This window comes from Salvelinus namaycush, chromosome 19, assembly GCF_016432855.1.
Source record: "Salvelinus namaycush isolate Seneca chromosome 19, SaNama_1.0, whole genome shotgun sequence".
NCBI lineage: Eukaryota > Metazoa > Chordata > Actinopteri > Salmoniformes > Salmonidae > Salvelinus > Salvelinus namaycush.
Genome location: NC_052325.1, coordinates 13752541 through 13767583, shown reverse-complemented (window position 1 = coordinate 13767583; position 15043 = coordinate 13752541). Strand labels below are relative to the sequence as shown.

Sequence of the window (15043 nt, the reverse complement as noted above, 5' to 3'; positions counted from 1 at the left end):
GGGTCAGAAGTTGACTAGATCAAATATATGTATTGTATGGGTCATGTTACTAAAGGCTCTTACTACAGGCTACTGTCTACAAAACATGTCGTCCCATGAGTATAGTGTGGGGGAGGCTGTGGTTGTCATAAACCCCACCTATTTCTACAATGTATCTTCTTAAAATGTGAAACCTAAACCTAACCTTACCCTTAAGCTTATGCCTAGCCGTAAATCAAGACCAAAAAACTGGAACCGTTTAACTCAGTTTTGTTTGTAGCCACATCTTGTTTGGACAGCATTGTGTCAAGTCACTCTGGTTCACACTGACCATGGCGTGTGCAGAAAGTAGCCCATCACTTTCTCCAACTGATCTGTCGATAGCACCTGCTAAATTCAGGGCATCAATGTTGTTGAGAAAAGTAGCAGAAATGTTGTAGTTCTTGATGGCTAAAGTTAGGTAGAAAGGACTATCAACACATACTGAGCAGCTCACGTTATAGACAGAAGCACACTATATGGGAGACCAATCCAAACTCATTTACTGGCATGTCCAGCCCAACCATTATCTCAGCCAATCATGGCTAGTGGGAAGGTTCCTGTTTAATGATCCCCTCCCCTTCCAACAGGCAATCTGTTTGTTTACGTCTCCATGACTGCGTTTACACAGGCAGCCTCAATTCTGATATTTTGCCCAATTATTGGCATAAGATTTGATCTGATCGGTCAAAAGACCAATTAGTGGCAAACGATCAGAATTGGGCTGCCCCTCATGAGGTTATAGATGGCTCTGATGAGGACAACAGCCTCCTGGTTACCGTTGCCACTGGCAATAAAAACAACACATTTAGAATCAAGGCAGATAAAATAGCAATAGTGGGCTAGGTGCTAAATACATTTTATATTGGGACTAGCACTATAAAAAATACATTCTGTAGAAGTGGGTTTTAAGGCCCGTTTTAAAAGTTCAGAGTGAGCTCTCAGATGGTCAGGGAGAGCATTCAATAGGTGAGTGGCAAGGAGCACAAGGCTCGGTCCTCCATATTCGGAAGGCTTATTTTGGGGTCTTGAAGCAGTAGAGAGTGGCTTGAGCGGAGAGTGCTAGGTTGCTTGCTGATTGAGATGAGGATGCTGATGTAGGTGGAGCTCAATCCATTCAAGGCTTTAAATACAAGCAGGAGGATTTTTTAGCCGATCTTGTAGCCAGTTGAGTTGGGCCAGGATCGGGGTGATGTGGTCTGACTTCTTGGTCCTGGCCAGGAACCTGGCAGCACTGTTCTGGATAAGTTGGAGTCTATATGGTGCTGTGGCTGGGAGGCCATCAAACAGTGCATTGCCATAGCCGATCTGAGAGAAGATGAAGGCATGGATGAGTTTCGAAATTGTGTAGAAATGATAATAGACCTACATTCATGCAGTTTCTTGACTGTGTCCAGCTTGCTAATAATCACCTAAATGAAAGCTAGACAGTCAGGGAGCACTGACATTAAAAAATGTTTGCACATTTTGACGGCGAGGAAATGTATTTAAAAAATCTATGCAGCCCTCCTGACCTCGCTGAAGACTGAATGCGGCCCCCGGGGCAAAATGACTTGGACATCACTGATCTAAGAGGTCAGCTAAGAGACAGCTGTAGGCTGTCTGATGTTTTCCAATCTGAAAAAGTGGTTTCCACTTGAAAATAAATAATTGGCCAATCACTGACCCCTTGTAACTGTCAGAGTATCAGGATAATGTGATGAAGATTTCTCAGGTAAACAAACAAGTAGAGTCAAGGTAGATGTAATCAAGGTAGGCGAAGAGCCAACTTTCATTTCAGCGTGTTGTCCCTGTTATTACTGGATGTTTCTGGTGTACCATGTAGCCTAGTGCTTGACTCAGGAGTTCATGGATGTGTTTTTCTAAAACAGTGTTCCTTTTTGTTTTTCCTCGGTTCAATCCAAAGCCTGGAAGATCTGTATTGTAGCGTGGTTGAAATGTAAAAGTAATTTCAGATTAAACCAACATGCAGTGTTTACTGTGAGTGCAGTCTACGCGAACGTAGAAACGTTGACTTTAAATGTCAATCACGCTATAGCGCAGATTGAATCTAGCCCATAGTGAGGGTTATTAGATTGATGTAGTTTCTTTATCACATCACATGACTGTAGATCATTAATACCCTGTCTCTTGCATGTCTCTCTTTTTTACCCCATTCCCACACTTTCTCTTTCTTGTCTATTATTTCCATTTTCTCCATCACCTTACACACCCCATCCTCTCAATTCTCTGTACCGCTTCCCTCTGAACCCTTTTTCTCTTTCTTTCTCCCCCCCACACTCCGTCTCCCCCTCTCTCACCCTCCTCACTCCCACCCCTTTCCAAATCTCCCTCTTCCTCTCCTCCCCCTTCTCTCCCTCCCTCTCTTGCTCTCTTCCTCCCCTCATCCCCCTTTCTCTGTAGTAGTTGGGTTTCAGCGCCACCTGCTGGACCTTCTAATGCGGTTCCACTACACCCTGAGGAACCTACAGCTGCAGGAGTGTTCTCATCTCCCTCTTCTCTCCAGGAAACATTAGGCCACACACACACTCATTACTATGCTCTGACTTCGTTCTTCCTGCTTTCAATACATTTAAGTACATCCAAACTAGTGAAGAAAGACAGTGAACTTAGTTTAAATTATAAAGGACTTTCAGAGACAGTAGTAGTTTGCTCCCTAAATGCTTATGTGGTTGAAAATGCTGTGTCCTGATTGGCAGATCGCCTGGGTGTGATCGGTCACAATGTGATTGACTGACTGCAGGAGAAGCTGGCTATCGTGCTGAAGGTCCACGTCGACTCTAAGAGGCCCAAGCCTGAGAAACAGTGAGTCTCATTTGAAATATTGGATTTCATTGAGACATGAGACAGAGTCATGTGTCGTAAAGTATTCCGTTGGATAATGCGCCTCCCCACTGGGCACACACTGGTTGAATCAACGTTGTTTCCACTTCATTTCAATAAAATGATTTTGAACCAACATGGTATAGGCGTTGAATTGACATCTGTGACCAGTGGGTAGTGATGCTATGTCTTCATAGTGACCTCCTGTCCCCCTAGCCTGCTGTACCCTAACATTCTGGTGTGTCTGACAGATATGAGGACTGTGAATGAGGAGTATACCAAACAGGTCCTGCAGATTCTGAACATCCAGCCAGACAACTCATTTGACCCACTCATCCTGCAGGTGGTCAGCAAGGACCCCTGAGACAGACGCACACAGACAGGTTTCAACAAGGACACCTAAATCACTTTGACAGCTAGCTAAATCATCCATCCTCAGACTGATATAGGATGGATGCCCAAAAAATGTAACAGGGATCAACAGAGACATCTAAACCATGGATCCAAAGATCTGTAAAACTGCCTATGTGGCAAGAATTAAGCTTTTATTTAATTAAAATATATGACTGTTTGTGAAAATGCTCGAAAAAAGAGCTATGCGTTTCATATTCATTGTGTGCATGCTTGTATGTTTTTTTCTATTTTTCTATTAGCCATAATTCAATTACCGGTAGGCATCTTGCCAATACAAAACAATTTTCAACGACTTGTTTTTAAAGCACTAATCCAAAATCCTCTTATACAGGAATGCTCAAAGGACATTGTTCAGTACATGATGTGTATTCAAAGGGATTTATCTGTGCCCTATTGTTCCTACAGAATTTAAGGAGTGATTTTGTTTACTGTGAAAAACACTAATTGGCTGCTGTAATCTCGTTCCTTAATAAATCTGGTCAAGTGCCTCCTTAAAGATGAGATCCGCGATAGGCGAAACATCGCCACTGGCCGCCCCAGTGGCACTAGTATTTTTGTTTTGAAGAAATGAGCATCCAGCATCATAGTAATAAAAATATATAACATGGGGGAAAAAACATTGTTGTTTGAAGTAACGTCTTTGTTGTTGTAATATTGCGAAATGGACGTGGCAGTTTCACCACTATGGATTCCAGCGTTAAATGTGAGATAAAATCATCAATCTAATCCAGGGGTAGGCAACGCTGTTCCTGGAGTGCTGCATACACTTCATGTTTTTGATTTAACCAACGTGGAAGACCAGGTGTGTTGAATTTAGGGTATAGCCACACAGAGATTTTACTCTGTCTGAAATGTACTGATTGTGACAATTTTTCAATGAAAGTCATCCGTTAGTGGATGATGGACAACCCAGATGAGTGTCTGTCAAAAAACACACAAGATGTCTGGAAAACAGTTGAGATGAGTAGAACTTTTGACCGACAAAAATGCAAAATGCGTTTGAATGTCTGTGTGGCCTTAGCCTTACGCTCTTTTGTTGGAAAGCTGTTATATGTAAAACACGTGACCAAAAATGAATTCTATATTTAAAGTGTCATATCAACCTGAAGTGCTCTATTGTATCTAACCCTCAAATAAAGAGCAAGTTTGACTATCACAGAAGTGTAGAATGTGTGGCTGGATCAAGTGGATGGGAAGTCATGTATTGGGCTGTTGGTCATTATAGCCTGCTGTTCTACTGAACATACTTGGTTCTACACCAGACATCACAACAGGGCATTGCCACTGGATCAAACAACACACACACACACACAGAGTGAGAGAACAAACAGACAGAGGCAAAGACTAGTTCATTTCCAGGCTTTCCTACTCTTTATTTAATGCAAATGACAGTACCAGGGAACTATTCCTCAGGGCACGCAAGGGAAAGTATTTACAGGGGTGGACATTTAGCATACCTTCACAGAATAAAAACAAACATTTCAAAATGAAATAAAAATGTCAGTCACAAACAGAGGCATTCAAGTAGTACTAGTAGTAGTATTGTTATACAGGGTTTTTATCTTTTATTATTTTTTCTTTAAATCCAGATAGCATATTCTTCTGCCACGAGAGTGTGTGCGAAGCCATAGTCTGTATATTTTATAGTCCACTATCCTTGTTCTTTTTTTGGTAACTGTTTGAAACGGTTTTGGTGTGATTTGACATGGTTCACTCTGGTTGAACTGGATTTGGGGGAGTGGTCACAGACCTGGTGATGGGATAGATAGCAACATGTCAATGAAAGCAAATATTACAGCAAGCGGGACGGGATTGGTGTGAGGCATGACAAACCCCTTGGGTGATACTGAATATCCCTCAGATGGAGGGAGGGAAGGAGGTAAAGAAAAGAGAATGTACTGCATTTCCTCTGAGAATGGCTTGTCACAAAATCAATATCATCAATTGGCTTAATGGCTTTGATACCAGAAGCAACATTTTGACTGAATACATACTGTACTCTAATGTATGTGTATATGACACTTGACCTAAAAGGCAATCCCCATACCCCTACTTAAACACTGGATACAGTGTGCGTGTGTGTGTAAAATATTTGTGCATCCTAGTGAAATCATAAAAAAAACATTGAACTCAAGCAAACTTTGCTTCAAATCAGGTCAATAATCTCAAACAATATATGTTTTTACAGATTTGTCATAACCTTAACATAGAGAAAACAGAGGATGAAGAAGACATGTTGACACCAAGGAGAATGTGTACATACAGAGAAAGAGAAAAATGCTAAAGTTGATCTAACATTGGTACAACGCTAGACTGAAACTGAGCTCTGAGAGGGGGGCAGCAAGTCATTCAACGGCACCTAAGAGGGATGCAAGGTTATGTTGTGGAAGGGGGTAGGAGGTGAGGGGGCAAGGCGAAGGTGTATGAAAGCAAAGGCACTCCAAACTATAGATACACTATACATGACTAGTTATTGTTACAATACACTTGTTATCTACTGTACTGTACAGGTAAAGGTTGAACTATATGGCTGCATATAGCATCATCATCATCTACAATCTCCAACATATTGCCCTGATTTTTTCTTATTTTCATTTATTTTCTCCCCCATATCTTTGTTTTTGCTCATAAACAGTACATGGGTCTGCATATACACACATACCACGATCACAACATAAAATACAACATACATAAGTCAGGATTTGGTGAGGAGCATATGAACTGTACATATACACATTGTGTAGTTGTGTTTTCATATATGTCTGGGTAAGTAAGACGCTCGACTCAGAGCCTGTACCAGTGAGGTGGTTGTGTGGTCCAGATGGAGAGATACAGAGAAAGAGAAGAACGCTAGACTAACGTTAAATTAACGTTGGACCAACAGATTAATATTAGACAAACACTGAGTCAGTGGTCACAATAAGAGAGAGCCAGGAGTGACAGAGGCCTAGATAAGAACACTTCTCGCAATCTAGCCAGAAACCATGTCTGAAATTCCAAATCAAGTGCCTAGAGGGTAGACGCTAGCTGTTGATTTGGAATTTGGCACATGAGTTGAAGAAAAAGTATGCATGACTTTAAAATGTCTTCATCTAAAGACAGAGCAGGTGTGGGGGAGACATCCCCTAGACACTGACAGCACTACTACACAGTGACATGATCAATGGAGAGAGAAAGTTCAGTAATAGAACAATATGTAGTCCGGTCTACAGCCTTAACATACAAATGATGACACACAGGGAAATAGTAAAGTGACTGCTGAAAAAAAGTATTTTCCAGCCATAGAGATCACACCACCTTGCCTCTTCATGTCTTTAGGCAGCAGCAAATATTGCCCCTGCTCTGTGAGCCAACAACTTACCGTTATGGATTCTGAACCATTGAAGTTTCATATATCTATATATATTTTTGTACATAATGCAACATAATATATATACTGTGTGTATATATATATATATATAACACAAGCACACAGAACCAGAGACATGTCACACATATCAATCTAAATGATCCCACCCAACCCGAGCCCAGAGAATATAAAACAAAAATAAAAACATAATAGAACTGTTCGCTAACCGTTTAAAAATAACCCAGAGCAAACCTCTGACATCCGTGTCCACATATATCAGGACCTTCATGCATGGGGTGTCTTTGTAAGAATGTTAAGTGTGTGTGTGTCTGTGTGTGTGTGTGTGTGTGTCTTATGCCTAATTAGCAGAAGTGTGGAGGTCAATGCAGCGGTAAAAGGTGAAAGGTCACTCTAGGCACTCCTAACCTTACTCAAGCCATGCACTACAGGAAGAGGAGCTAGGGTAGACATCCCAAGCAGGGGGTCAGAGGTAAGGGGTCAGAGGGGAAGTGATGAGAACATGAAGGGGTAGGGTATGGAGAGGGCATGAGGAAGGGACTGATCCCTCATGTGAATGTGTGTGTGTGTGTGGGGGGGGGGGGGGGGGGGGGGGCTTCATTGTGGACAGGGAAGAGGAGGGTGTGGGGTCAGCTAACTACTTTGATACGTAGGATTGTCCTCTTGGAAACATTAGCAGGCTAGTATTGTGTATATAGGGTACGTTTATATATGAATACTCTTATATTTCATCAGCCTCCCCCTGTCCCCCACCACTCCTTCCTTCTAACAGACAATAAAGATGTCCACAGTGGAGTAGGTTGCAGAAATCAAACACCTAGATGGGTGACTTGGAGTTGTTGTTGTAGTTGTCATCTGCTTTAAACCCTGCCATGTCATCATCCCTCCACTGGCATCACCCCTGGCTGGGGCGGGGGGTTCAGGAGGTGGAGTTGGAGGCGGAGGCCGAGGCAGTAATGGTGTTAGGGCTGCGATCTGTGCTGTTACCATCTAGGGAAGAGGACAGGAGAGACAAAGATTGTTCACTAATTTACACATCCATTCATATGTTTATCAATGATAAAACAGGTGTTTTAATAAGACATTTTCCTGAGAGAGAAAATAAAGGGAAGATGGAGAGGGATGGAGGAATGAAGAAGTGTGGGTCTGACCTGTGGTGGCGTTGGTTGGGGTGGAGGCGGAGGCCTGAGTGCGGGCGTGGGCGGGGATTAGGATGTTGGCCAGCGAGGGATTACTGGACAGCTCTGTGAGAGAGACAGGATACACCAGATCACAGCAGATTACACCCACCACAGGTAAACACATCAAAACACACCTCAAGCACAGGTGACACACACACACAGATGACAGCAGGTAGCATTAGTACAGAGACATCATTATACATAAAGGAGAAGTAACTGTCTTTCAGTCAACTCAAACACTGAAATAAGTCTCTCTGTACTACCAATGAAACTGGGATGAAAGAAAGGTAAAAGAACAGACAGAGTGCAGTACCCTGCGTGGTGAAGTTGAAGAGGGAGGGTTTTTCTCGCCCGTTGGGCAGCTTGACGTTGGGATCCCTCAGCTCGTCGAAGAAGGAGTGTGCACACGCCTCCAGGGGGGTGAAGCGCGAGGTGGGCGTGTACTCCAGCAACCGAGAACACAGGGCGATGGCCTCCGGCGGCGTACGGGGCCGGAACACCTAGCAGCCAATCACACGCAAGGACAAGAGTCAAGGAGCTAAATCACAAAGACAAGACTGGAATCAGTTAACCAATCAATTGAAAGCAAGTATCATGCACACAAAGATGTATGTTGTCATGATAGCAGGTGTGAGAGGGGTGTAAAGACTATGGATTTCGGTTATCAATTTATCCGTTTCTGCTTATTGATATGAAATGGAGAATGTCATTATTACTTCCTATGTTACAGATATTATCTTAACAGACTGAGGTCATCACAAAGGTGAGGGTGGTATACATAAATATAGTATAAACCTAACTATTGGGGTTAGTACGCTTGGATACATTATATTAAAATAGTTTGTCCATAAATTGTCCTTTATATTTTTTCAGTTCAAATGTAAAGGGCCCAGCCCTACATCGGCAGGGTAGGAGACTCTAGATCAGCACAGAGACAGCTTCTACCCCGAAGCCATAAGACTCCTGAACGTCTAATCAAATGGCTACCTAGACTATTTCCGTTGCCCCCCTCTTCTACATTGCTGCTACTCTCTGTTATTATCTATGCATAGTCACTTTAATAACTCTGCCTACATGTACATATTACCTCAATTACCTCGACACCAGTGCCCCCGCACATTGACTGTGTACCCCATGTATATAGCCCCGCTTTTGTTATTTTACTGCTGCTCTTTAATTATTTGTTATTTTTATTTCTTACTTTTTTTAGGTACTTTCTTAAAACTGCATTCATGCTTAAGGGCTTGTAAGTAAGCATTTCACTGTAAGGTCTACACCTATTGTATTCGGCACATGTGACTAATACAATTTGATTTGAGACTGGGTGGCTAGGGGGCTGCAGTACTACAGAACAACCACAAGGTGGAGTCTGGAACGCCACCATGAGGACCTGCTCTACAACACTGCCTGCTTATTGGCTAAAGGGGTTATCCAATGCTGGCGCAATGGGCAGGGCTGGGCCCTGTTCAAATACTGTACAATGTCCTCTTCCCTAACTCCCTTCGTTGAATTTATCACTGACCTGACCAGGGCCCATTTTCCCAATAGTGATGGAACTTAGGCTTACAAGTGTTTTAACCTCTAACGAGTCTCCCTCCCGGATCCGGGATCCTCCTCATCAAAAAAGCTGACTAGCATAGCCTAGCCTAACGGGACAGGGATATCATATAATATAATTTCATGAAATCACAAGTCCAATACAGCAAATGAAAGATAAACATCTTGTGAATCCAGCCATCATTTCCGATTTTTAAAATGTTTTACAGCGAAAACACAATATGTATTTATATTAGCTCACCACAATAGCCAAACACACAACGCCATGTTTTCACCATGTTTCCACCGCATAGGTAGCTTTCACAAAACCCACAAATAGAGATAAAATTAATCACTAACCTTGAACAACTTCATCAGATGACAGTCTTATAACATCATGTTATACAATACATTTATGTTTTGTTCGAAAATGTGCATATTTGAGGTATAAATCGTAGTTTTACATTGCAGCCACCATCACAAATAGCACCAAAACAGCCAGAATAATTACAGAGAGCAACATGAAATACATAAATACTCATCATAAAACATTTATGAAAAATACATGGTGTACAGCAAATGAAAGATAAACATCTTGTGAATCCAGCCAATATTTCCGATTTTTTAAGTGTTTTACAGCGAAAACACAATATATATTTCTATTAGCTCAACACAATAGCCAAAGACACAACCGCATTTATTCACCGCAAAGATAGCTTTCACAAAACCGACAAATAGAGATAAAATTAATCACTAACCTTTGGACAACTTCATCAGATGAAAGTCTTATAAATGTTATACAATACATTTATGTTTTCTTCGAAAATGTGCATATTTAGAGCTACAAATCCTGGTTTTACATTGTGAATACGTAGCCATAATGCACAAAATTCTCCGGAGATATTTTGGACAGTCACCTAATCTAACCAAAGAACTCATCATAAACTTTACTAAAAAAATACATGTTGTACAGCAAATGAAAGATACACTGGTTCTTAATGCAACCGCTGTGTTAGATTTTAAAAAATAACTTTAGTACAACATACAGCATGCAGTATTGTGAGATAGCGCTCACATATTCTCCGCCTTGTTGGAGCCAACATTTACCACAAAAATACGAAATAACATCATAAATATTCTCTTACCTTTGTTGATCTTCCATCAGAATGTTGTGCAAGGAGTCCTAGTTCCAGAATAAATCGTTGTTTGGTTTTAGAATGTCCATTTCTTCTGTCGAATTAGCAACTTTGGCTAGCCATGTGGAGTTCACGTGTCCAATAAATGTTTGCGCATGGAACGAAAAATTCCAAAAGTCCCAATAAACTGGTCAAACTCGGTTGAAAAATCCTACTTTATGATGTTTTTCTCATATGTATCCAATAAAATCAGAGCCGGAGCATTTCGTCATGTAAACCGAACGCATTTCAGAAGACAATGTTAGGTTCCCTTGTGCGCAGCTGACTACTGACAAAAGAGCGGACCTGTCACTCCAAAAGCTCTCATTCGGCCTCACATCAAGCTAGACACCCCATTCAACCTTCTACTGCCTGTTGACATCTAGTGGAAGGCGTATGAAGTGCATACAGATCCATAAATATAAGCCAGTTGAATAGGCAGGCCCTGACACAGAGCCTCATTTTCAGAATTTTCACTTCCTGTATGGAAGTTTGCTGCCAAATGAGTTCTGTTTTACTCACAGATATAATTCAAACAGTTTTAGAAACTTCAGAGTGTTTTCTATCCAATAGTAATAATAATATGCACATTGTATGATCTAGAACAGAGTACGAGGCCGTTTAATTTGGGCACAATTTTTTCCCAAAGTGAAAACAGCGCACCCTATTCACAAGAAGTTTTAACGATGCATCTTTCCTACAACAGATGAAGATGTAACATGCGTTTCCCAAAACACCACGCATAGAGAACGATCGCTAAGTACGTTGTTGGAGCATGTATCGATACTGTAGGATGGAAAGAAAGGGGGCGCTGCGCTCGGATCAGCTTTTTACATTTAAATCATTCCTTAACATTATAAATATTTCACAATACTGATGACGAATCAGCTCATAGAGAGATATTAAAACCTACGGCTGCAAATCGAAGACAGCTTATTCTAATGCTTACCCAATAAAAATGCACCAATTCGGCACATCATTGCACACCTTAGCCTACACATCATGAAATATATTAAGATAAATTACAGACAGTAACCTAGAAATAGCAATCAATTGAGCATGAAATGTACATTATTTCAATATGATTGAAATAGGCCTATAGCCTACTGTTTATATTTGAATGCAGTCATTCATCTGAAGCATCTTTTTATACGTTGCTTGTTTGTATCAATTGTAAAGACACTGGTAACTTTGTATTTGTAATCAACTTTGTTCTGCAGTTATGGTGGCCGCAGAGAGACGATAAACCATGTGATTCTATGTTTAGCAGAGATCTTCTGTGTATAAAGTGATGCGGGAGGGCAAAAAGCATCTAACAATGCACTTAGCTGTTCTACGAGTGATTTGAGGCAGACGTTAGATTACGAGCGTTTTCAAGTGCAACGTTAATAACGATGGTTTTGGTAAACAGCTCTGAGATTTAACGATGCTCCTACGAAGGTTCTAACGATGAACTTAGCATTAAGATGCTTTTTGGAAACCGGGCCCTGATGACTTCATGTGCCCTTGCAGATTAGAAAGAACCTGATGGTTGTAAGCAATTAGGTAGAAACCCCAGCTAGCCTACTGGATAGATGGAGTTGTTACCATATTGCTTACACCTATCCAGTCCTTACAGATCTAGGTGGGGCCCATCATGAAGTTCCTAGGTGAATTGATTTTCATAATTGGGGGATACAGATTAAATGGGATGGCAGAGATGAATGCCTGGCAGGCTGACGAGGCGAGCACAGAGAAATGATGCTAGGGGAGGGGGTGGATTGTAGAGTAGTAAAATAGTTCCTGTACCTGTTGACTCACCTTAGTCCATGCGTGTGCCTTAATCTGAGGGAACTTGAACTCAGTGTAGTTGGGGTTCATCTCTCGGATCTGCTCCCGTGTAGGTGTCCCCAGAACCTACAGCACAGAGACAGGAGAAGAGGGTGAGGGGGAGACAGGGGGAAGAAGAGACAAGGGAGGGAGAGAAGATGACAGAGAGCGTGAGCCGTGAAGAGAGGGTCAATTGCGAACAACAGGGAAAGAGAGAGAGAGCGAGAGAGACAACTTTCATTCGATGAAAGAGAGAGAATTGGGTGGCAAACACCAGAACTGACAGGCAGGTATCAGTACCTTGATGATCTCCACCAGCTGATCCACTCCACTGTCGCCGGGGAAGATTGGTTGCCCTAGCAACAGCTCTGCTAGCACACAACCAGCTGACCACACATCTGTAGAGGGGGCGGAGCATAAACAGGAAGATGTTGTGATTTGCATACTTCCTCTAGAGATGTAATTTAACACCCTAGCCTATCCATGCTAGGGTGTATATTAATTTAAATTGGGGTTTAGCAGTTAGCCTACCTATGCTAGAGGTGTAGTCGGTGGCACCAAAGATAAGCTCGGGGGCTCTGTAGTAGCGAGAGCAGATGTAGGACACGTTGGGCTCTCCGCGTACCAGCTGCTTAGCACTGGAGACACAACATCACCACCACACACTGTCAGTCACTCTTCATCATCATAGTCATCAATATCATCACCATGTTCAACATCCTCGTCATCAGTCATATCATCATCATCATTTTCATTATCAATAACATCACTGTCATAATCATCATCATCAAAACCAATCAAAGCTAATGAGAACTGCAGATTCTTTCACATAGTTTAAACTGACCTGCCAAAGTCACAGAGTTTGAGCACGGCCGTCTCGGGGTCCAGCAGCAGGTTCTGGGGTTTGATGTCCCGATGGCAGATCCCAAACGAGTGGATGTAGGCCAGACTCCTGAACAACTGGTACATATATAACTACAACACACACACAGGAGAACATGCACACATTAGAAATGGAGAGCAGAGGACAAGGACACACTTGATGGAAACAGTGTGCACGCGCGCGCACACACACACACACACACACACAGGTACCTTGACATAGACCATGGGTAGGGTCTGTTTGGCTCGGCTGTAGTGTCTGGCCACTCTGTAGACCGTCTCAGGAACATAGTCCAGTACCAGGTTCAGATACACCTCATCCTTCTGTTACACAGAAACAGAGAGGGAGGGGGGTGGGGGGGGGGGGGGGGTTAGGCAACACACACGCACAATGTAACTATTGTTTGACTATCAGTGACTCTTTCTCGCTCACTGCCGCAGACAGTGATGTCATTTCCTGCCGAGGGCACCAGGGGGCTGGGCGCTGCACCCCACCCCTATAGCAAGCCTACCACTCAATCCCTCTTCCTCGGATCTGATTGGTGGAGGTCAACAGTCTGCCGTGAGGTCACATGCCAGCCGTTCCTCCTCTCTGAGCTCAGACTTCATCCATACTGCCCTTGAAGGTGCCCAAAGGAGGACGGAGCGAAGCGGCAGGTCTATGAGTACCATGTAACCCAACTCAACTTTTCCTTTCTACTTCACTCATCTTCCACTCCTCTACTACTTTCTCCCTCTCTCGCTCACCTACTAGACTCCTCTCCCTGTTCCATCTGTTAGCAGAGCCAGTCAGCAAACTAACCAGAGGAGACAGATTGTAGCGTGAGAAGCTAGCTGGCTGTTCATGTGAGCTAGTGTTATCATGGAGTCTGAAGAGACTGCCAATCTGACACAATTCTGTCTACTAGAATAGATCTGTCTGGACTGACCCTTTTCTCTTTCTCACACATACCGTAGACACACATACAGTCGCGCACACACACACATACAGTCGCGCACACACACACACACACACACACACACACACACACACACACACACACAGTCGCGCACACACACACACACACACACAGTCGCGCACACACACATACAGTCGCGCACACACACACACACACACACACACACACACACACACACACACACACACACACACACACACACACACACACACACACACACACACATCCAGTCTGACAATACATGTTAAAGAGATAGCACAGAGAGAGCCCAGAGAGAAAGAGAGAGTGAAAGAGATAGCACAGAGAGAGCCCAGAGAGAAAGAGAAAGAGTGAAAGAGATAGCACAGAGAGAGCCCAGAGAGAGAGAGAGAGTGAAAGCGATAGCACAGAGAGAGCCCAGAGAGAAAGAGATAGCACAGAGAGAGCCCAGAGAAAGAGTGAAAGAGATATCACAGAGAGAGCCCAGAGAGAGAGAGGGAGCACTAGCACTCATTTCAGAATAATTCACACTACAAGTCTGTACATATTCAACTAGTAAGACTAGAGCGCTGTTAAAAAGCATGAGCCTGGCATCCTGTCAAAGACATATAAAGATATTAGCACTGCCATCTGGTTTGGGCTTAGTGGGACTATAATTTGTTTTCAACAGGACAATGACCCAACACACCTCCAGGCTGTGTAAGGGCTATTTGACCAAGAGTGATGGAGTGCTGCATCAGATGACCTGGCCTCCACATTGAGATGGTGTGGTGGGATGAATCGGATTGCAGAGCGAGGGAAAAGCAGCCAACAAGTGCTCAGCATATGTGGGAACTCCTGGTTGAGAGAATGCTGGTTGAGAGAATGCCAAGGTTGTGCAAAGCTGTCATCAAGGCAAAG

At 42.9% G+C, this 15043-nt stretch overlaps 1 protein-coding gene across 2 annotated transcripts in view; it reads right to left on the bottom strand.

Annotated features, from left to right (window-relative positions):
* Window positions 1-4603: 4603 nt before the first annotated feature.
* The window catches only part of LOC120064165 (glycogen synthase kinase-3 beta-like), a 35105-nt gene continuing 24665 nt past the window's right edge, over window positions 4604-15043 (bottom strand). Inside the window, exons 4-11 of one of the 2 annotated variants that reach the window (XM_039014548.1) lie at window positions 13419-13529; window positions 13168-13298; window positions 12855-12961; window positions 12624-12721; window positions 12303-12410; window positions 8117-8303; window positions 7774-7866; window positions 4604-7612 (exon numbers count right to left, since the gene is read on the bottom strand). In XM_039014548.1, coding sequence (XP_038870476.1) covers window positions 7542-7612; window positions 7774-7866; window positions 8117-8303; window positions 12303-12410; window positions 12624-12721; window positions 12855-12961; window positions 13168-13298; window positions 13419-13529 — 906 coding nt within the window. In that variant the 3' untranslated portion in view covers window positions 4604-7541. The remainder of the gene's footprint in view (window positions 7613-7773; window positions 7867-8116; window positions 8304-12302; window positions 12411-12623; window positions 12722-12854; window positions 12962-13167; window positions 13299-13418; window positions 13530-15043) is intronic. The other variant, XM_039014549.1, reaches the window with a different exon arrangement.